At 43.8% G+C, this 21,308-nt stretch overlaps 1 protein-coding gene and 1 long non-coding RNA gene across 8 annotated transcripts in view; one reads left to right on the forward strand and one right to left on the reverse strand.

Moving 5' to 3' along the window:
• The window catches only part of ELAVL4 (ELAV like RNA binding protein 4), a 147,531-nt gene that overhangs the window by 123,269 nt on the left and 2,954 nt on the right, over window positions 1-21,308 (forward strand). For 6 of the 7 annotated variants that reach the window (XM_040470183.1, XM_040470181.1, XM_040470178.1 and 3 more), the window contains exons 4-6: window positions 14,541-14,694; window positions 16,346-16,571; window positions 18,196-18,234. In XM_040470183.1, coding sequence (XP_040326117.1) covers window positions 14,541-14,694; window positions 16,346-16,571; window positions 18,196-18,234 — 419 coding nt within the window. The remainder of the gene's footprint in view (window positions 1-14,540; window positions 14,695-16,345; window positions 16,572-18,195; window positions 18,235-21,308) is intronic. The other variant, XM_040470185.1, reaches the window with a different exon arrangement.
• Window positions 14,653-21,308, reverse strand: part of LOC121027099 (uncharacterized) — an 86,446-nt gene continuing 79,790 nt past the window's right edge. Inside the window, exon 5 of the long non-coding RNA XR_005788559.1 lies at window positions 14,653-14,749. This is a non-coding gene — a long non-coding RNA (uncharacterized LOC121027099). The remainder of the gene's footprint in view (window positions 14,750-21,308) is intronic.

Genomic DNA, 21,308 nt, shown 5'->3' on the forward strand with positions numbered 1-21,308 from the left:
CTTCCTTCCTTCCTTCCTTCCTTCCTTCCTTCCTTCCTTCCTTCCTTTATTTTAAGCAGCTTAACTTTTGCAATTGAGTTTAGCTTATTTTCAAAAGTGATTGCTTTCATGATCTCATATAGTCTGTACTACACAAAGACCCCCAAATCAGCCTGATTCAGGCTGCCTCAGTCTCATCTTACAATCAATCCCTTTGAGCTATCTAATGGAGAAATAATTAAGAGTTGTTTAATTATGGGGTAGTCCTCTGAGAGGCAGGAGGATTAATTTCTTTCAAAGGAAAAACATACCTATTTTTACGCTTTACGTGAAGATGGGATGCTCACGTCCCTGATTGTTTGATGAGGCCACACCAGGTTGAGAGCTGTATTTGTGGGTTTGATTGATTTTTCTGTGCTATCCAGTTCAGCATTAGAATGTCAGACATTTACTCTTCCCTTGATGGACACCCTGACCTTGAACTGAGAAAGGTACTTTTTTTTTCCTCTACAGTTTTCTTGAAACCCAAACCTTCCCAAGAGTTTAGGATCAAATCATCAGCCATCCATTTTACCTTTTTTTTTTTTTTTTTTTTTTTTTTTAATATTCCATGAAGCTGTTGGGTTTCCTGAAAGACTGATTGGACCTGGCTTTTCTGCTCTCAGAATGCACCCCCTGATCCATCATGCCATCAGAAGTAGTGCTTTGTCTAAGTAGATCTTACAGACAAGGAACGTCGATTATTTTCTTTCTGTGGGAAGGCTGTCTGCCTTCTCTTCTCTACATCCGTTGCCCCACCCCCTCACCCACCCTGTGCTCACCCTGCATCAAAACGCTGCCAACACATTTGCACCCAGCAGTAACATGGGCTTCCGAGGCATTGTAGGATTCAAAATGCATGATGCCATGGCTGAATCAATAATTTCCATCCTCTACTACGAATGAAAATTTAATGTGCAAACCTGGGGATTTCAGCCCTTTCATTAAAGCAGTTTATTTGCCATACTAAAAATTAAGTTTGAGTGATAGGTTCTTTTATTAACTTTTCTTCCCTTTCCTAAAGGGACACAATGTTTAAGGTAAAAATCATATTAAAGGGGAGGAAAAAAGCAAACCCTTTTCATGTGCTGTTAATAGTCTCATCATTTATTAATTTTTTAAAATTGCTTTTCTGCCTTTCAGGCCACTGTTTACTTCTGCTTCAGTCTGCTTTGATAAGTGACATGAGATTTATCTCTTTGCTCTGACTCCCAAGAAGGAATAGATAACTTTCATATCTGGAAAAAACAAATATCTTCCTGGAAGCATGCTTTACAGAGATCTGCCCAGAACTATCTAGTACATGTTTGCAAGATATGGTCAAGTTTGTCCCTCCTTCTCACATTTCTGGAACATTTTTGAAGTGCTTTGTGCAAAACACAATACTTTTTAAAAACTTTTTGTTTAAGTTTATTTATTTATTTTGAGAGAGAGAGAGCAGGGGAGAGGCAGAAAGAGAAGGAGAGAAAGAACCCCAAGCGGGCTCTGCTGTGTCAGCACAGAGCCTGATGCAGGGCTCGAACTCACAAACTGTGAGATCGTAACCTGCGCCAAAACCAAGAGTCAGATGCTTAACTGACTGAGCCACCCAGGTGCCCCAAAACACCCTATTTCAAATGTAATGTACAACATAGCTGCAGGAAAACCAAGAGTTAATTGTTGTTGTTATATTTTAATTCCTAGGTTTTAATGATTAACTGCTAGATTCAGGGATAGTTCTAGAAAGCCCTAAGGGAAGGGTGGAGACTATAGTGAGGTGGAGAGCAATAAAAATGGCAGGTACTCATCAGCTACTACAGATTGTTTAAGCCCAGATTGTTGCCAGGTCTTCCAATTATTCAATAAAAACTGAAATCTAGATATTTTTAATGCCAAATCTGTCAATTTCTAAAGGTTGGAAACCAACTTAAAATTTTTAAAGCATAGGTAGTCAGGTCAAACAAAACTTAATAGTTGACCTGTGGGCAAGCAGTGTGTGGCCTCTGAAGTCAAATTTAAGTACAAAAACACTGTTTTGCTTATTGGACGTGAATGATTCATTCACCTCCTAGTGGAAGGTGCCCCCAAATGATGGTTCCCTGTTAACAACTATTCATTGTCGCTTTAGTAAGGTGGATGTAATGTAACTATGTGCCAATATCAAAGGCATATAGAGGGCAAGGCCAGGCCTCTGTCCTCAAAGAGAATACAGTCTTGGCATAGACACAGCATCAAAGCAGAGAAAGAACGTGATTCATTAATTAAGCCCCTATGAGTAGTGTGGATGACTGCAGATAACGTGCCTATCTGGATCAAACAAATACATTTTTTGGAAACATGTGTTACAGTGATGTCCTAGGAACATCTAGTACATGTTTGCAGACGTGACTACAGAGGAATTATTCTTTGGATTATAACTTGTTTAGTGGGAGAAAGTGGCCAGGCTCAGAGATGAAATGACCTGTCCAATGGCACACAAGTGACCAGCAGCTGAGCTGAGCTAGCATCTGAAGGGCCTGTGAAGGACTCTGCCACAAGAGGAGATGCTTAATATGTGAGCATATGCTTGAAATAATAATAATTATTTATTATAATTATACTACTAATAATAGTAATGCTACCTTATATTGAATATTTACTGTGTACCAACAGTATTCTAACCCCTTTACATGCTTGAGAGGATTGAATTCTTGAAACATCCCTAGGGCTAGATGCTTTACACACATGAACTCTACTTCTTAAGATAGCCCTGTAAGAAGGTGCTATTCTCTCCTTTGTACAGTTGAGGAAACTGAGGCCCAAAGAGGGTAGGAGACTTACCCAGGACCACATGGTTGGTATGTGAGATTTGGAGTAAAGAAAGGTGTTTTAAAAATAACTCTAGGGGCGCCTGGGTGGCGCAGTCGGTTAAGCGTCCGACTTCAGCCAGGTCACGATCTCGCCGTCCGGGAGTTCGAGCCCCGCATCGGGCTCTGGGCTGATGGCTCAGAGCCTGGAGCCTGTTTCCGATTCTGTGTCTCCCTCTCTCTCTGCCCCTCCCCCGTTCATGCTCTGTCTCTGTCTGTCCCAAAAATAAATAAACGTTGAAAAAAAAATTTTTTTTTAAATAACTCTAGCAGTAGGCTGTAAGTATTGGAAGGTCACACTGTGTGTTTGCTCAGCAGCACGTGCATTCTATGAGATTGTTTGGGTCTGTATTTGGCTCTGCACACACAGATAATACTCCCTGGCATGGGAAGGAGATATAAAAAGCAAACAAATTGTGTGGTTCTTCCAGGTTCTTCATTAAACAGACTTGTGGTTTGGGACTTCTGCCATCAACCTGAGTACAGACCTAAGTTCAGGTCTTTTCTTCTTGAACCCCTGCTTTGCAGGCTCTGTGCTAGGTCCTGGGATTTAGGTGACCCAGAGATGGCAGTGCCCTAGACTTTCTCCCATCTACATGTGTTAGAGAGGCACAGAGCATGGACCGTGGGCTTACATGTCTAGCCTGCCAGACCAGCCTGGCACTCCACTTGGGAACGTGGGTCTTTTCTTAGGATTTCAACTCTGAACACAGTGGAGATGATTTGCCCCATTTAGAGTTTTGAGAGTGCTCTTTGTTGAGCTTTTTTCCTCACTTGTCTCCAACAGAGATCACGTTAGACTTTGGGATGTATTGGGTGAAATGACTGTGGGTTCTGGAAAATGATTCCCGGTACTCCTTTTGACTCCACAGTGGATGCCTGTCCCAGTCCTGGGCCCTCTCCTCTCTCCATGGGTTCTAAAACAGCAGCTTCTGAATTCACACTGTAATTTCAGCTGCTTACTAGGAAGCACTTCATTGAATCCAGCTGTAGTGGTCCAGCTCTTTGTCGCATTAATTAGTAACAAAGAAAATTAGATGTCTGTAGTACCTTCAAAAGAGATATCTTTACAAAAAGTTTGGATTGATATTCGAATTACACTGAGAACCTTCAGTAAAAAGTGATCCAGAGTGTAATTTGAGGGTTTGGAATCATGCCCAGTAAATCTTTCAGAATAGTGGGACACCAGTTTGGATTTTGAACCTGAGTTCGAGGAGCAGAGGAGTAAAGAAGTGTTCACTGCTCTGCCTCCAGAAGCTCCTGTCTCATGGGGGGCACAAACATACAGAGAATCTTCTCTAATGCAGTGGGATGGGGCGCGGATGGGGCGCTTATGGGGCTGCAGGGCTGCCCGTTGGTTTGGGGTGGAGGAGTGGGAACCCGGAAGCTATGCAAGGTTTGAGCAGGAAAGGGACTTGGTCAAAGCAAAGTTCCAAGAAGGCTCATCTGGCGATGGTGTGTCACCTGCGGTGTTGGACGGATGAAACCAGTGGCTTGCAAGCTGTAGTGGTAGGTTTTTGTCAGCCTAGACACTGGTTTTCATTAGCTCTTTAGGAGCTGTTCTTACTCATTTTAAAAGCAAGGCATGCTTATTTATAAATAATTTGGAAAGCACATTATCATATAATGTGGCAGTATCAGCCATTCCCAACTCAATACTGTTAACGTTTTTATATATTTCCTTCCTTTTCTCATTGCATTACAGGTTTACAAATGATTTTGTGTCTTGTCTTTTTCAAATAATTACATTAAGCTATTACTCATATTAAAAAAATACGACTTTAAAGAAAACATTCCCAGAGCACAGCTCTTGTGCAAACTGGAGGTGTGAGTGCTTTCAGGACTGGAGCAGGAAGGAGGGGACAAAAGGCTGCTTCTGCCACTCGGAGTGAACCCAGGAGGGTTGGCACTCAGTCAGGAGAGGGGCTGTGAGAGTTAAGAAGGAAGCTTTATCACAAGGCAGCAGCCCAGCTCCAGAGGGAGAAGGTGCATTGAGTAAGGGCTTTTCAGAAGGAAGAAACTTCCCATCACTGGGAAGGAAAACAAACTGAGCTCCTGTCTTCAGGCCTCTCTGTACCATGATGCTGCTTAGCCATTTCTCTGTTCTCGCTTTATTCTTCTAATAGCACTAACGGTGCCTCCAGGGGATCTTTCCACACTTGAGTTTTGCAGGTTCCAGTATGACCCTCCCACTTCTTCCTCTTGCCAGGGGTCATTGGGGCGCTAGGCCTCCCTCCCTCGCCCTGCAATCCACCTGCCTTGCTAGAGGCCTCTGTTCCGCTGAAGCATCTTTTCTTTGCACTCGGCATAAGCAATTATTTCTCCTATCACTGCTCTTAATGCTTCCCAGAGAGTTGGCAGATCATGTTTTGCTGACGGGTATCACCCCACCCAGAAATGATAGACTGCCTCCCTCAGTCTTATTAATAATAAAAAAGGCATTTTTCTCTCCTCCCCCATTACAGCTATAGTCAGAGCAGTGTGGGAGCACTTCCCCCACCAAGGTCAGCAGGGGAGGCTGGATCACTGAATCCCCAAGGACCCAAGAGAGGGCACATAGCCACAGCAGTGGAAACTGGAGACTCGTTTACCCCAGTTGTACCAGGCTGCTCTTTCTCTCCAGTGAGAGCTTCCGTTTGCCTGCTCTGCTTCCCGGTGCCCTGCTAACTTCCTCTGAGTGAATGATTTCAGATACAGGTGTAGGAGTTTGAGAGAGAGAACTAGAGCTTCCCTGCTCTCTCTGCCCAGTGAGGCTGTTACAATTCCAGTATCTCTTGAAGGTTGTCCACAGTGTCCTGGGTCTGGATTGCAAAAGAAAATCAGACAGGTACAGGTTAAGATGACACCTTATAGTGCTACCTTATATTGGTTTCAGAAGTGTGTGGAATGGGACTTGGGGGCTTTAGTTGTCTACAAGTGTGAAAGAAGCCAACAGTAGGATGTGAGCTGCTTTTAAAAAAGCCAGTGCACCTTGGCTGTGTTAGGAGAATTGTAGATTCCAGATCACAGGAAGTAATGCTGCTTTCTTGTGCACTCTGGTCAACCTGTCCTTGGTGTCTGTGTCCCATTCTCAGCTCCACATTTTAAAGAGACCTGACATTCTAAGGATTGTCCAGAGGCACATGAGGAAGATGGCAAAGATGATGCCATACTCAGATTCACCCACAGTGGTTGGTTTTTGTTCTCTAAGGGAAAAGAAGTCTGCAGTGATTCTGAAACTCAATCCTATATTTCAAGAATCTAGGAAGAGACCCTGTGCAGCTATCAGGGTAGAACATTTGTCTTGGATAGTAGTGACTCTCTGTTAGAGACATTCAAATGGAGTCATCAGGGATGATGTAGAAGAGATTCCTATACCAAACTAGAGTCTGATCTAAAGGTCCCTTTGAGCTCTCAGATTCTGAATTTTTGTGTGGTTCCTGGACTTCAACTCTTCTATCCAGTATAGTAGCCACACATGGCTATTTAAATTTGAGTTTAAATTAATTAAAATTAAGTCAAATGAAAAGTTCAGTTCCTCAGTCATACCAGGTACATTTGAAGTGCTCTGTAGTCACATGTAGTTAGTGGCCACCATATCAAGCAACACATTTTCATGATCCTAGGTTTGATTAGACAGCGCTGGCCTAGAACATCAGTGGCCGTGGGGAATAAGGAATCTCTTCTCTATGGCTATCATGAAGCCCCAGAGAAAATCAGCTGGTCTGTCAAAGATCATAGAGCCAATCCCTCTTCCCTTCCCTTTTGTTGTCCATTCAAAAGAGCTCTGAGTTAAGATGAAGAGTCGGTCAAGTCCCAGCTCTGTCAAAAACTCCCAGAATGACCTTGGGCAACTTACTTTACTTCCCTGGATGCATTTCCTCATCTGCAGAATGGTTCCTTCCAGCTGCAACAATCTAATAAAATACTATAGTGTGATCTTGTCAGCTTGATAACTTTCCAGAGAAAGTAGCAGTTTGTGCCAAGCACACAGCTTTTATTTCACTGTCCACGTTAGCCTGGTATAGTGGAAAGATCCCAGAACTTGGAGTCATATCCAGCTTTGTCTTAGTTTGGCTATGTGACCTTGGACAAGTACTTGATCTCACTGAACCAGAATTAGTCATCTAGAAAATGGAACGAATAATATCTCATGGGTAATCATGGCTTATAGTGGGGTACTCAAGTAATGCTTCCCAGAATGATGACAAAAGTGAATAGGGTTATCCCTAAGGTGAAAATTACATGACAGGAGAAGACTTTTTCCCATCTGCATGTTTCAGAGATGTACATGCTTCAAAGATGCATAAAAAAATAAAGAGTCTGAGCCTTACTAAGCCTTAGGCAGCACATATAGAGGCTTTGTATCGTAGGAAGTATTATGGAGCTCCCAGGTGGCTACAGTAATCTTATCAATCTTTCATATAGCAAGAATCAGGATTTGCAGTTTAGTGAGAAGACTGAATGTCTTCAGCTCTGGGTCTGAGACCATCTCTTCCACTAACCGGGCCATGAAACCGTTAGCATATCTCTACCTTCTGGAGGCCACTAGATGGACAGAAATATCCTTGTACTAAGTAAGCTTCTTTGGAATTTAATGGACTTTGTTAAAGTTGTAGACATATGAATATATCACCACACCATAGAAATATTTATCCTGCCTACTGTATGCCAGACACTCTCTTGATATTCTTGGATACTCTTAAACTCCACAATGGGAGACACAGTGATAGCTGCTGCTGTTGAAATGTATATCATCTATGGAGTTTAAGGAGATAGCAGTCATTTGTGCCTGGGCCTCAGAGAAGAGATAGCATTCAGACCAGGTCTGTAGGGATGAGCAGGAGTTCATTTTGACATCATGATGAACAGATAGCAAGAACAAAGATAAGGAAGTGGAAACTTTAAGTGCATATTCTGAAAACTGACCTTTTTTAAATTTGAACTGAGGCATAGAGTACATGGAGAGTTAGCAGGAATTGAGAAGTTGGTCCAGATCGCAGAGGACATTGAATGCTCAAATGAGGGATTTGAACATCCATCACAAGGTGTTGGAGAACCATTGAAGGCTTTGGACAGGGAGAAGTGGCACAATCAGAGCTCATTAGAAACATTACCATCAGGTCTTGCCCCTGATAAAAGAATATCATGTATCAGGTGACAGGTGGGGGAAGTTTGAGGAGTGGGGCCACATAAGCAGACACCTGTTCTGCCTGTGGGCAGGGCTGCAGCCACAGATACAGGGAAAGCTGATCCTCACAATCAAAGCTGTTGTTTCTAGGAGCCAGCTGGCTTCTTTCTTCTCTCCCTGCTCCTGGAGGTGGGAATCAGAGGTACCTGCAAGGGTTTGCTCCTAGAAGGCCCTGGCAGCACCAGAGACTGTTCTCAGCTGCCATTCTCCTGGTCTCTTTGGAATGAATCTCCCCCAGGGATCTATGTGCTCTGGGGAGTTTATGCTCACTCAGAGAGTAGGGTGTTACAACAGATTGGGGAAAATCTGCAGCTTGATCTTTTGAAATGATAGGTCTCTGTGTGTGTCTCCTCTGCTAGACTAATAGTCCTACATGTCAAGGATGGCTGTTTTCATCTCTGTACCAACCAGTGTTTCACATAAGGCCATAGCAATTATATCAGAGCTGTTTACTGAGCAGTTCCTATGTGCCAGGCATAGTGCCTAGAAATCTTATATGTATTAGCTTGTTTAATGCTCCAAGAACTCTGTTAGAAAGCTTCGAAGCTATGTTATTCAAGTGATATACCTCAGAAACTTAAGTGACTTGCCCCAAGCTTACACAACTAGGAAGTGGTCAGGATTTAAATTCATATCTTTCTAGCCCCAAAGCCCCTTGCTCTTAACCGTTTTCTCTTTTCCATTCCAGAATAGATGCTCAGTGTCAGTTAAAGTAACATAAACAAGAACTTCCTTGGAACAAAGGCCTGTCTCAAAATAAAGTTTCCTGATGCTCTAACTTGCACCTATCAGTGAGAGAAACCCACAGGATAAGAGGCAATGAGAACAGGAAGGATGTTCCTAGTGTGTGGAGCTAGAATAGAAATAGGAGAAGGATGGAAACTATAGAAGAGCCAGGTTTGAACACAGTTGAAGGATGAACTTACCAATAGTCAGTGATGGCCAGTGATGGGGCAGAGCACCTCATGAAATAGTGAGCTTCCTATGTAATGTATAAGGTGGGTGGCCAGCTGTCTGAGATCTCAGCCAGAACTTTTCAGGCCACCTCCAGCACCAAGTTTCTGTGAAGCAGATTTCAAGGATAGTGCTTGCTGCTGGTATCACCAATGGCACCTGTCACCTTTATTTCCACTTACCATGAACCACAGTGGTAGAGATTAGCAGTTTTGTGAATAGAATGCCTAGCTCATGGAGACATCCAGTCAATGATAGAGATCCTTATTATGATTTGAAGGGACCTAACAAGTAATGCTCTTGTTTTCCATATCCTGTAAAACCACTGTAAATCAGGTGAGAGATAACACAAAAGAGAAAAGCATATTGAACCCTAAGGTCACCTTTAATACAGATTATGTCCTGGATGGATTTCCTGAACACAGTGGACTTCCTAACACATAACCCCACACTTTGACAGACTGACATACCATGTTACAGGGACTTTGGACCCCACAGGCCTCCTGCTCTCATCGAACGGATCCTGGAACAGAAAGTGTGCTTCCAGCTGGTATCTGGCTGTCAGAAGGGAAGAAGTACACAGTGGCTGAGGCTTCTGTGCCTATTGCCAGTATTGAAACTTGTTCAGAATCGTCACTGTACTTCCCCTGGAGAAGAGAGGTGAGGGGGTACCAAGAATCCTAGACTGCTACCGCAGGGGGCTCCCTCCACATGGAAGCTAACACTGGAAGTGGGAGATGAGTAACCCCTTGCCAGGAACAGCCCTCTGAACTGCACTCTTCATTTATCTGTTCCCTTCCTCACTGGACCTCGGAGTGCTTGAAGCACCAGGCACCCAGCACAGCTCGGCAGACAGGAAGTGTTCAGAAATGAGAGGAACGAATGAACTCCCATCTTCTAATGCTGGTATTTATTAAAGGAGCACCTTTCGAAAGCAGAGAAGGATGCCTTTTCTTACCTTACCAGACTCCCAGCACCCTAAACCAAGCCTTTATCATGTTTTCCGAGTCCTCTCCCTTTTCTGTACCACGGCAGGTTAGACAAGGGGCAAGGTATTGCCAGAGGATTCAGGAAACGTTTTACCCAAGGCCATGCTGTTCCCCCATCCCTGCCCAGGCCAACCCCCATGGCTGTGAACAGGTGAAGGAACCTGCGAGGAGAGTGCTGTGTGGGAGGTGCAGCCCCCAGCCGGGGTCCTGCTGCCCCATCTGTGATGAATGATAATGCTGCTGCACCACCTTGATGAGAGTCACTGACAGCAGACTTGTGAAGTCACATTGGAAATTGGGAAGTACTTTACTTTGTGATATGGAAAGTACAGTGGAATCTGTAGAAATGTGCTAGAGGAAATTCATGGCAGTCAAGTGGTAACAGATCACCCAGACCCCACCAGGCTGACAGGAGGAACGTGGTGCCTCTATAGGTGCTCACTGGTGGTATCCCAGATGTTTGCTTGTGTGGTAAAATTGAAAGGTGTGTCCCAGTGGGTGCTAGAGTCCCACACTGCCCACAAAAGCCTGTAGTACTCACTGCGTAGTAATAAGATAATAACATTTACTAAATATCTACTAAATTCTAGGAATGTGCTACCCCTGTTTAAATCTATTATCTCACTTCTTTATAATAACCCATCAAAGGAAAATTGTCCCCCTTTATACCAGTAGAGAAACTGAGATTTATCAAGATCAAATTACTTGCCCAAGTAATAGCTAGTGAGTGTGGGAGCCAGCTCACAGTCAGGGCTGTAAACTCCACACTGTACTGTTACTCTTGCAGTGGGTCAGGGTTACTGTAAGCCTGCAGGGATGGGGAGTTTGGAGGCACTGCAAATCTTTTATCAAGGTCATTTGTAAAGTCACCTGCCTCTGGGCCATCCTAACCCAGAGCTAGAGGAGTGGCCTCTGTATTCCCAGCTCTTTCTGAGCTCCAGAGCAAGATCAGTGCCAGCCTAGAAATGCCAGTCTTGTCTTCAAACGTTCTGGATGAATGGAGTGAGCAGGATCCTGAGGGACTGAGGCATGGGATTCTCTAGGGCACTGCCTTTAGCATTGGAAGCCCTGGGCTCTAGGCCACTAGTTTAGTGGGGTTAACACACCAGCAATGGCTGGCTGTCTGCAGGGGCTAGAAGTGGATAATTTTTGAGAAATGTTTCAGCCTAACAAAGGACCTGACCCCTATAGTCACTCAGTTAGGATTTCATAAATGTATGAGGACACTTGAAAAGTACAAATACCAGGAATCAGCATTTGGATATTAAATGTAGGGAGATCCTTTTTCTGTCATTTTTGCCCATACCTGTTTCTACAGATTTCCTGGATGGAAGACTAAGATAACAAGAGACTTAAGTTTTTCAAATAGAGGAGAAAAAGTAAGCAAGAGTTAGGTTTGGTGAATTATCAAGGTGCTGCTGTTCACCTTTGGCACTTGTTACTGCTCTGTGGCAGGAATTCTGCCTGGGTAAGATTCTGCCTCCATCAGAATCATCCTTTGAGGAAATGGTTTTGGTTCTGTCATTTACTTTCCAATGTCCACCCCTTTTCCCCAGCAGGTATGTGCTAAGCCTGCTCCCCTCTCTACCCCAGCTCTGGCTGCCCAGACCATTGGGTATCAAGGTCATTATTATCCATTGTGCATTTATTGAGTGTCAAACAGGCATTGCACTAAGCCATTGACCTTCATCGTCTTATTTGTCCTCACACCAGAGGAGGGCTATCATTAGGCCGCCATGCCCTGACCCCACCACACACCCATCTCAGCTCTGTCTTCTTTCTGGCCCTTATAACCCTTAACTAAATCCTCCCCTTCACTGTGTTCTAGTCCCAGCTATACAACCCTAGAATAGCACACATCTTACAGCATTGTGAAAATTGGTCCATATTGTGTACCATTCTTCCATTCAACTCATGTTTATTGGGTACCTTCTGTATGTTGTATATTGTCCCCATTGGACTTGGAAATCCTTTAGGGCAAGAGACCACTCCGTGTTCTTTCTTGTTGTGCATCCCCAGCACACAGCACTGTGTCTGGTTCATAGTAGGTCCTCGGGAAGTGTTTGCCAAGAGAAAGCCTCTACGTGGCGTCTACTTCTAGAACAGTCTTCTTTCAGTCCTTCCAACCTCAGACACTGGGAAATGGGAAACCTTCCCCTTAGCTCTTAGCTTAGTAGGGAAACACAGCTATGCTTCTGGACGCTTAACTCTTGGTGATCCCCCTAAGTAGAGGAATCCAAGCTGCAGTTAACTCCAGAGTCATTAATTCCTACATCATTCATTTTGTTCTGTGGATATATTCATTTATTCTTTCACTAGATGCTTAGCATTCTGCAGGTATAAGGCTCTGTGCTGGGAGCTAGAGCCACTAAGGTGAATAAGATACACCACCCCTACACACACACACACACACACACACACACAACCATGACCTCAAGGAGATCAGCAGTCTAGACAGAGGGATGGTAAATCAAGGTCAGAATGGGTTAAGTATCATGGGTATGGTTCACTGAAGAACACTGCTAAGGGGCTTTTTAGGAGGAGGTAAGATCAGGGAAAGCTGCCTAGAGAAGATGGCATTGGATCTGGGCCTTAAAGAAAAATAGGATCAGGGCCTGAAAAAGTAGGTGGGAAATTTTTCCTTGTAAGACATAGAAGTAGGAGGGTATGTTTTGGGGGAGCACAAATGTCATACAGGTTATTAATTTGTCAATAATTGGCAGGGGTTAGACAGGGGTAACTCTCATTACCATGAACATATCACTACTTGTTTTTCTTTCCTTGTCCCTACCACTCCCTCCTCATGTCTAAAACATAGTTCTGCTAGATTATAATCTGAAGGACTTTGTTCTGTAAAGAATGGGGGTAGGAGAGCCTTGTGTGGAGTGATGCTCTGTCCAGTCACATGAGATTCTTGGTCCTTCAGCTCCCACTCCCCAGGGACTCCATGTAAAGGTCCCTTTGCCTGTCAGCCCTGTGCTGGAGAAGAGCCTACAGAGGCCACCCCCTCAGTTTCTAGAAGAGGTAGATACTGCAGACAGTCTGCCTTGCTCCATCAGCAGGAGGAGACCAACGAGGCAGATTAGTCACTCACATCATTTTATCTGTTGAGTCAACATCTATTTTTAGGTGTGGAACCCATAAAGGGACTCGGCATCTCTGTCATGGAAAGGGAGAGAGTGCCAAGGGTGAGGGGGTCTGCTCATCCTTCATTCCTCTTTGCTAGGTACACTGCCAGACCCTTTCTCAGAAGCAAGTTCTCCTCCACTGCTGGAGCTTTAGTTCTTGATGCCAAGGGTCCAGTTTAACATGTACAATTTCTTTTGTACGCATGCTTTTGTGTGTGTACCACACACGCACGCACACATCCATGCACATGCACACTCACTCACCCCCAGAGTCTTAGCAGATCTTGTAAATTGGATATATGGATTAAATAAGACTCCCAACTGAAAAATGCTAAGGCATATAGGTCCCTTCCTGTCCAACATTGTCAGATGTGCTCTGAAATGACTGTTTTCATCATCTATTCTGAGCCATAACCGCCCCAGAAATAGCTTTAGCAGGAAAGTGCTTTTGTTAGACTAGCTGTAAATTATATTTCAAATGTCTGATGTTGTTTTCTTAAAAAATAAATAAATAAGTAAATGAAAGTCTAAAATTAATGACTGCTGGGGTTTGCTTTGCTTATGTGTACTGCTACAGATTTGGCTTCTTGCAGATGGAATTTCAGATCTGTTTACACTTCTGTGTTAGCTTTTTGGGGGAAAAAAAGCAGTTGAGAGATCTGGGAGGACAAATTTACAAAGTCGAACTTATTATAACCATCCGTGAGGCTCGCTTCCTTCTTCCACTGCCCTCTCCCTCCCTCCTTTCCCCTCTGCTCTCCTTTCCTTGATTGTAGTTTTGTCTGCTCTTCCTCCACGTTAGAAGGTACCCGGTTCTTGCAGATGTTATGACAAGATCATGTATCCAGTATCACAAGCAGATGTTCATGAAGCCCCATTTCATTGCACTTTGTCATTCAGCGAGAGCAGACCTTGTGGGAGCAGATTGGAACAACACAGAGGATGGGACATAAAAAATCTTGCAGAGAACCTGATCGCTTTAATGTGTTGAAGACGAAGGGCTTGGGGGTGGGGAGGGTGGCAAGGAGAGAAATCTGCAGAGCAGAATTTCATGGAGGGTTGTTTTTTTTTTTTTTGGTTTATTCAAAGATTATTATGTGTTAGATACAGTAAATCATCTATACACCCACATCCAGGAGGTAAATCTTCAGAGCTCCATGCGTGGGTCGTTCTGCATTTAATAGCTGCCATACAGTAGCTATTTTGTTCTGCACTTAGAGACCCTTATCTGTGCATTTGTTTTAAGTTATCATCACCTCTCCTTTTGTTCCTCTGTTGCCGTTCTCGGGATTCGTATTACGATTACAAGAGTAGCTAAGAATCTGAACTACTGAGATATTTAAACGGCACCATGAGTTCGAATGATAGACAAGGGGCTGTCATCTCAGTTGTTGACTCAGACTCTACTCAGAGGGTGTTGCCTGTAATGGATTTAGCTCCTCTTGCCTTTTCCTAGGTCTCATATGCCCGTCCGAGCTCTGCCTCAATCAGGGATGCTAACCTCTACGTTAGCGGCCTTCCCAAAACCATGACCCAGAAGGAACTGGAGCAGCTTTTCTCGCAATATGGCCGTATCATCACCTCTCGAATCCTGGTTGATCAAGTCACAGGTTAAGTGTTTCTTTGTCATTTCTTTCCTTGTGTCTCAATGCCACAGCCAGTGCCCTGTGACCCATAGGAGCAGAGAGATAATGGTTACTTAGGGTAAAGGGTATGGATCATGCGCAGACAGATTTTTGACCTAAGAGAAAGATTTCTTATCAATCAAATGCCCACATTTAAAATGGGCCATCTTAGGAGGTAGATCTCCCATCATGGGAACTGTTCCAGCAGCAGCTAAACTACTTGGCAGGGCTATAAAGAGGATTCGGGCATCAGGTTGTGAGTGGGACTGAATGACCTTCAAAGTCTCTTTCAACCCTTAACCAAGTAACATTACTTTTGTATGTGAAAAGAACCTGTGTTAGAGCTCCAGCTCCAATGATATCATTATAGAGCTAGAGGGAACCGCATGCTGCCTCATTTCACACGTGAAAAAAGAGAGGTCTTAAGTGGGGGATCTGACTTCTGCCCAGCTAGTTAGTGGCAGTGCAGGGACATGAACCCAAGACCTGGTACTGTGGTACTTTGTCCATAATAAAGAAAGGCATCCACCACCTCTCAGTAAGAAATGTAAGGTAACCTGGGTTGCATTTTTATTGACAAAATGTTTTCACCTACTCTCCATTTGATCCCATTTTAAAACACCCCCTGAGAGCATTTCAGCGTGTGTTTCTCATTCGACTCCTGCAATAGACCCTTACTGAAGCCAGCTCTGCCCCAGACACTGTACAGAGGGACACTGGGGGCCTGAGATGAAGGAGGCACAGTTCTGTCCTTGCAGGACTCCATTATGATGAGCACTTGCTGGGGGCTGTCCAGTGTACCACGGGGGCTCAGGAGAAGGTGTGCTGTGCCTGGGTGGGGGGAGGTTGCTGTGAAGGCTACATCAAGGAGGTGATATTTGAGCAGGGTTTTGGATGATGGATTGAGGTTATCTGGCACAAAGAGGGACAGAAAATTCTAGGTGGACATGATGTGTCCAGTAGAATAGGTGGATAGGACATGTCATAAGGCATGGAGTCAAGGAAGAACACAGCCTGTTCAAGGAATATGTTGTGGTTCAGTATGGCTGGCATGAGACTCAACAGGGGATTTGGGACCACATCATCAGGAGCACTAAATGCCATGCTAAGAAAGTCTAACTTCATCTGTATGCAACATAGAGCCATGGGAGGATTTTTTGTGGGTTTTGTTTGTTATTCTGTATGTGGAGTGGGAGGCAGTGAGGAACAGGTACCACGCACAAAGTAAAGAATTGAAAAGTTACAAAAAATGTGTAAAAGATGCTTTGAAGGGGTGTAATGTGGTCAGAGTTTGCTTGTCAAACAGATTACATGGTTGCTAGGTGCAGAGGGCACATTGCAGGACTAGAAACTGGACAGTGGGTGATGGGTTAGAGCAACTAGAAGGAGACGAGAACTGAGCAATCTGGTGTAGAGGCTGGAATGGACAGATGTGAGAGGTGTCTGTGTTCTGTGGGTGGGCAGCACCTGCCCAGAGCCATGATGGAAGAAATGCAGGCAGATGCATTTTGATGGGTGAGAGAGATTCTGGGATACTCAGCCACTGGAGGTCCATGGGGCCCAGCCCATCTCTTCTCAGAGATACTTACCAATGTGCTTTGTTCACTCTTTATGAAGGCTCTTTCTCTTTCCCTAGGAGTGTCCAGAGGGGTGGGATTCATTCGGTTTGACAAGAGAATCGAGGCAGAAGAAGCCATCAAAGGGCTGAATGGCCAGAAGCCCAGCGGTGCTACAGAACCGATTACTGTGAAGTTTGCCAACAACCCCAGCCAGAAGTCCAGCCAGGCCCTGCTCTCCCAGCTCTACCAGTCTCCCAATCGGCGCTACCCTGGCCCGCTTCACCACCAGGCCCAGAGATTCAGGTAGGCACACCCATGGGGGAAAGAACGCTGCTGCACATGTACAGAGCTGGGTGGGGGCCAGGGAAACCCACATCCCAGAAAGATGGGACAAGCATAAGAACCTCTGTCCCCAGGAATCACTGTGTGAAGCTCCCTACTGAACCTCAGTTTCCACTACTGTTAAATGGGATGGTCCAACCAGATGCTCTACCAAGCCCCCTTTCAACTTACGACTGTGGCTGTGGTGAAACTTCAGATTCTTGGATTAAAACAAAATGTCTACATTTCATCAAACAAGAAGGTGTTCTGTTTCAACAAGTTAAATCACAAACAAGTGACCACATTCAGTAGCTTAGACTTAAGGCAGAGGGAGTGGCTTTTAACAAAGTCAAAGAAAAGTGTAGGCCAGGAGACAGATGATGGGTTGTTTGGCCTGTCCCCCTCTTTCTTCTACAGGTAACTCTGTTGGGTTGAGGAAGGGACAGGTACTCTCTTTTGTGTTAACTTCACTCTGACTGTTAAGTCAGTAGATTCTGGGACAAGAAGGAAGATTTTGTCTAAGACTTACTAGTGTTTCCTTCAGGTACCAAACCCTCCCGGTGCAATGGGGGCACTTCCCTTCTCCTGGGACATTTCTGAAAGGCAGGTTTCACTCCATGAAGGCAGTCTTACCTTGACTGCCTTTATTGTGCAAGAGTTAAGAATATTCTTGACCTACTCGTAATAATTCTAAATAATGATTTTATTCCACCCATGCCCCAACTTCCTTTTAATGAAAGGGTTTTTCTCCTTTTCACACATCACATGGGAAGATAGTAGGCCCTTCCATCTGGCCATGATGAGGAGAAAATCAGCCTTAGCAGTGTCCTCCCATGCCCTGGGAATTTGAAATGGTTAATGATTTCATGAGGAGTCCAAGTCATCTAATTTTTATTTTGTGTGAGAGCACATGCAGTATTTATGTAAAAAGCCTTTCCAGCAGGCTTCTAATGGTGGAAACTATGGTTACTACTGCCCCATGGTGTGAATAGCTTGTCCCCAAGTAAAATACTGACCATGACGGAGATTACAACATAATGGCAGTTTGCTGGGAGGAGCTTTCAGGTTGCAAACAGTCAGCTCATTGTAAAAAATCTTAACCCCAAACTCCTCCTTCCCCCTCAAAAAAATGTGTGTGGTAAGAAGATTTAGTTAATGTAGCTAGATTAAGAGAAAAGATCTATCCTGATAATGCCTTGTGCATGCGCGTGTATTCCTTTTATTCACAAGTTTAATTGCAGTAAAAGGTGAATTGTAATAAAAGGTGAACAACTTAAGAAGCTGCCCCCTTTTAACGGTCTCACACACAATATAAAATGAAATCCACACAAATGTTCTGAGAGGAGGGGTGAGTGGGATTAATTCAGACCTTGAAAGAAAGGGAGCTTCATTAGACACTTGCTTTAAACTCCAGCATTGACCTGAACGTGGATTACTCATAGTTGGAGGCAGAAAAGGGGGAAACGACCAGTGGATAGACTTCTAAGCATTGGGGAAAGTTGTCGAGCTTTTCTTCTTTGAAAATGGAGCATTCTTATTAATAGTTCCATTGAGCGATCTTGCCATCTGTGAGGCATTAACCCAGAGACCCTCCTTCTCTTTGCAGGCTGGACAATTTGCTTAATATGGCCTATGGCGTAAAGAGGTAATTAAAACTCCACAGATTGCCAGATGTCCGTGTTGGCACAGACTGGGGCTAGAAATTTTTTTTTTTTTAATTCACTAACTTTACTTTTTTTTTTTTAATTCTTCCTTTTTCCTCCACCAGCATGTCAAATTCTTAATTTTAATTTCAGACTTCAGTTGGTTTTGTTTCTTTTAGGGCACACAAAGCCTGTTTGTGTGTTTCACTTTTTCTTTTATTTGCAGGTGGGCTTCTCCTATGGTTCAGGTGCCACAGCTACCAAGCCCTTGATAATCTGGTTCTCTAGACGGCTCCCCCAAGGGAGAAGGCTCCTAGTCTTTGCCAGCTGACTTTGCAAACTTGCAGAGCAACTGTTTTGCATTAGCAATGCCAAGATTCAGTTAAGAGGGCAGATTCCAGCAAATCAAAATTAGAACACTTTGCTAATCACGGTTGACAATCTTATGATTGTGAGTGGAAAAATTAGATTTTGGACTACCAGCCCTTGGCCAAAGCATGAATAAACTTGTGGAGGACCTGCTGACTCCCACCCCCAGCTCAGTGTGCATTTCAGGGTACAGCCTGAGAATGAAGTGTATCTGTGTGCACCTCAACCAGGAGTTTCTTTTGTTACAGGTTTTAACAGTTATTATAAATCCTCCCTTGGTTTTATACATGTATATATGTTTTACACTTGCAGTTTCTTTCATTTAAAGCCTTTCTGTGGGGTTGGGGGTTCAAATAGAATCGAGGTTTGTGGGGGCTCTCTGAATGCAGTCACAAGAGTGATCCAGACCTAGTCTGAAAGCTGAATCTCAGGAAGTTGAGTGCGTTATGTCACTGTGTCCATGAGATTCCCATATGTGCTTTTGATAAGCTCCACTGAGCTGCTAGGGACATAGCATCTTCATCATCCTGCTCAGTAGAGCTTTACACTTTAATTCCCCTTCCCACAGTCAGGGAAAGCAATGTGGTCTTTAGTAGTCCCAGTCACATCCCCCATATGAGGCAGCTCTTTCACCACTTGGCCATGCGTGGTAAGTACCCTGACTCTGGAAACTGCACACAGTAAAGGGAATAACTTGACTGCAGACTTCACTTCGAGAGTGCCAGCCTCTTGAATCTCAGTCCTGGCACCAGTGAGGATAACTGAATTACTTCCACATGTCTAGCACACTGCTTGCCTGTTCCCACTCTCACTTTTGCATTTTTCCCACTCTGCCCTTTGCTCCCCTCTGACTTGAGTGAGGCGGCACCAGTTACAGAAAGAGGAATGCTCATGCACGGACGAGGACAGGGAAGGCACACAGTTGCAGCGTGCATGCCGCCACCCCCTCTGCTTCCCCACTCAGAGCACACGTCACTAGTGGATAAGAGCACTCTCCTTTCCTATTAAGCCCAGGTTTGGATCCAGGCTCCTCCCTACCAAAGTGCTCCAGGTAGCCATTCCCAACTAGAATTGAGACTCTCCTTGAAACCTCTTTGCTGGTTCCTGACTTTGGCCTTAAAATAATTACTTATAGCTGTTCTCTACCTTTAAACTGAGAGGAGTCAATTCACTCAGTTGGAGGAGAGAAGGTTGAGAAGACAGTCTTCAGAAATAATGCAAATAATAGTTAGACATGCATTTGCCCTTCTAAGAATTCTTACCGTGATGATTTTTGGTTTTGTCTCGTTACTTGTTGTTTTTTTTTTTTTAATGTCTATTTATTTATTTTGAGAGAGAGAGCAGGGGAGGGGAAGAGAGAGAGGGAGACAGAGAATCCCAAGCAGGCTGCACGCTGTCAGCACAGCACCTATGTAGGGCTCAAATTCACAAACCATGAGATCATGACCTGAACCAAATCAAGAGTCAGAGTCTTAACTGACTGAGCCACCCAAGTGCCCCTTGTTATTTGTTTTTTTAGCAAGAGGGAAGATTGACTTAGTGAATAATGCCAAAATTAATACCTATTGAGTTATGTTTAGCATATCTACAGCAGCCACTTGATTACCTAAATTCTAGTTACATGCAGAACTATTCTTCCATAGGACTTTCCAATCTCCAAGAACATTTGCTTATTTTTAAAACATCCTAAGTAACACTTTACCCCATTCTTGTCCCCAGTTTTTGCTTCCTTTCCTCCTCCTATCCTCCTTTTCAGAAAACAAAAACAAAACCAAAAAAACCCAACCACATGAAAACGAAGACACTAGTCAGTGGATATGGACAAAATCCCTGTATATGTTTGGTATAAAACAAAAAGTCAGCAAATATTTTTCTGCTGTAGGCACTGGTAACATAATCTGATGCATCCATTATGAATCACACGGTATATATTTTATCAGACGGTGAATAAAATCTGAAGGGTTGTTTTTCTTTTCATGATAGTAGCATGAAAACTGAGATTTCAAAGGCTAATACAAAAGAAGTTATAATAGGCAAGTAACAGTTTCCTGCTTTTCTAATTCAAGTTATATAAATGCACAAACCACTTAAAATCTTACTCCTGTGATGCTTAGAAATTAATTCCAGATAATACAGCATCAAGGAGTGATCTGTCGTTAATATTATTGGTTGGGCTTTTTTTTTTGAACTCTTTTAAATAAATGCTAAATGAAACATGAGCCACCCATGTGGTTAATAACAAGGCATGTCTGTTCATTGTCACACATCTCTGTCCACAAAATATCAAGAGATCTTTGACAACCATAAGTCAGGGGACTGCAAAGATGGTAGACTTGAAAACTCCTCGGGCCATCCCCTAATCTGCCTTAAAAATTAAAAAAGAAAATTTCCCAAGCTTTGATATCCACCAGTGTTATTCACTTATGCAGTCAATAAGTATTTACTATTTTCTATGTGTCACTATGTCTGTGATAGTCCCACATGTGCCTCAGTGAATAAATAAGTAGAGCAACAGAATGAATGAAATAGAGCCCCTCCCCCAAGAGCTGTCTATTGTGGAGAGGGAGGATAAGGGTCAGAGTGGGATACCCTATGACCATATACTGTGGTAGAAGTACGGTAGAGCCTTGCTCTAGGAGTTTCTTATGGTTATTAGGAATTGACCTAGCTTTTCTCTTGGCATTTATGTCCCTTAGCCAGTTGAGCC

The sequence above is a fragment of the Herpailurus yagouaroundi genome, unplaced genomic scaffold, assembly GCF_014898765.1.
Source record: "Herpailurus yagouaroundi ecotype Mexico unplaced genomic scaffold, PumYag 77, whole genome shotgun sequence".
Taxonomy (NCBI): domain Eukaryota; kingdom Metazoa; phylum Chordata; class Mammalia; order Carnivora; family Felidae; genus Herpailurus; species Herpailurus yagouaroundi.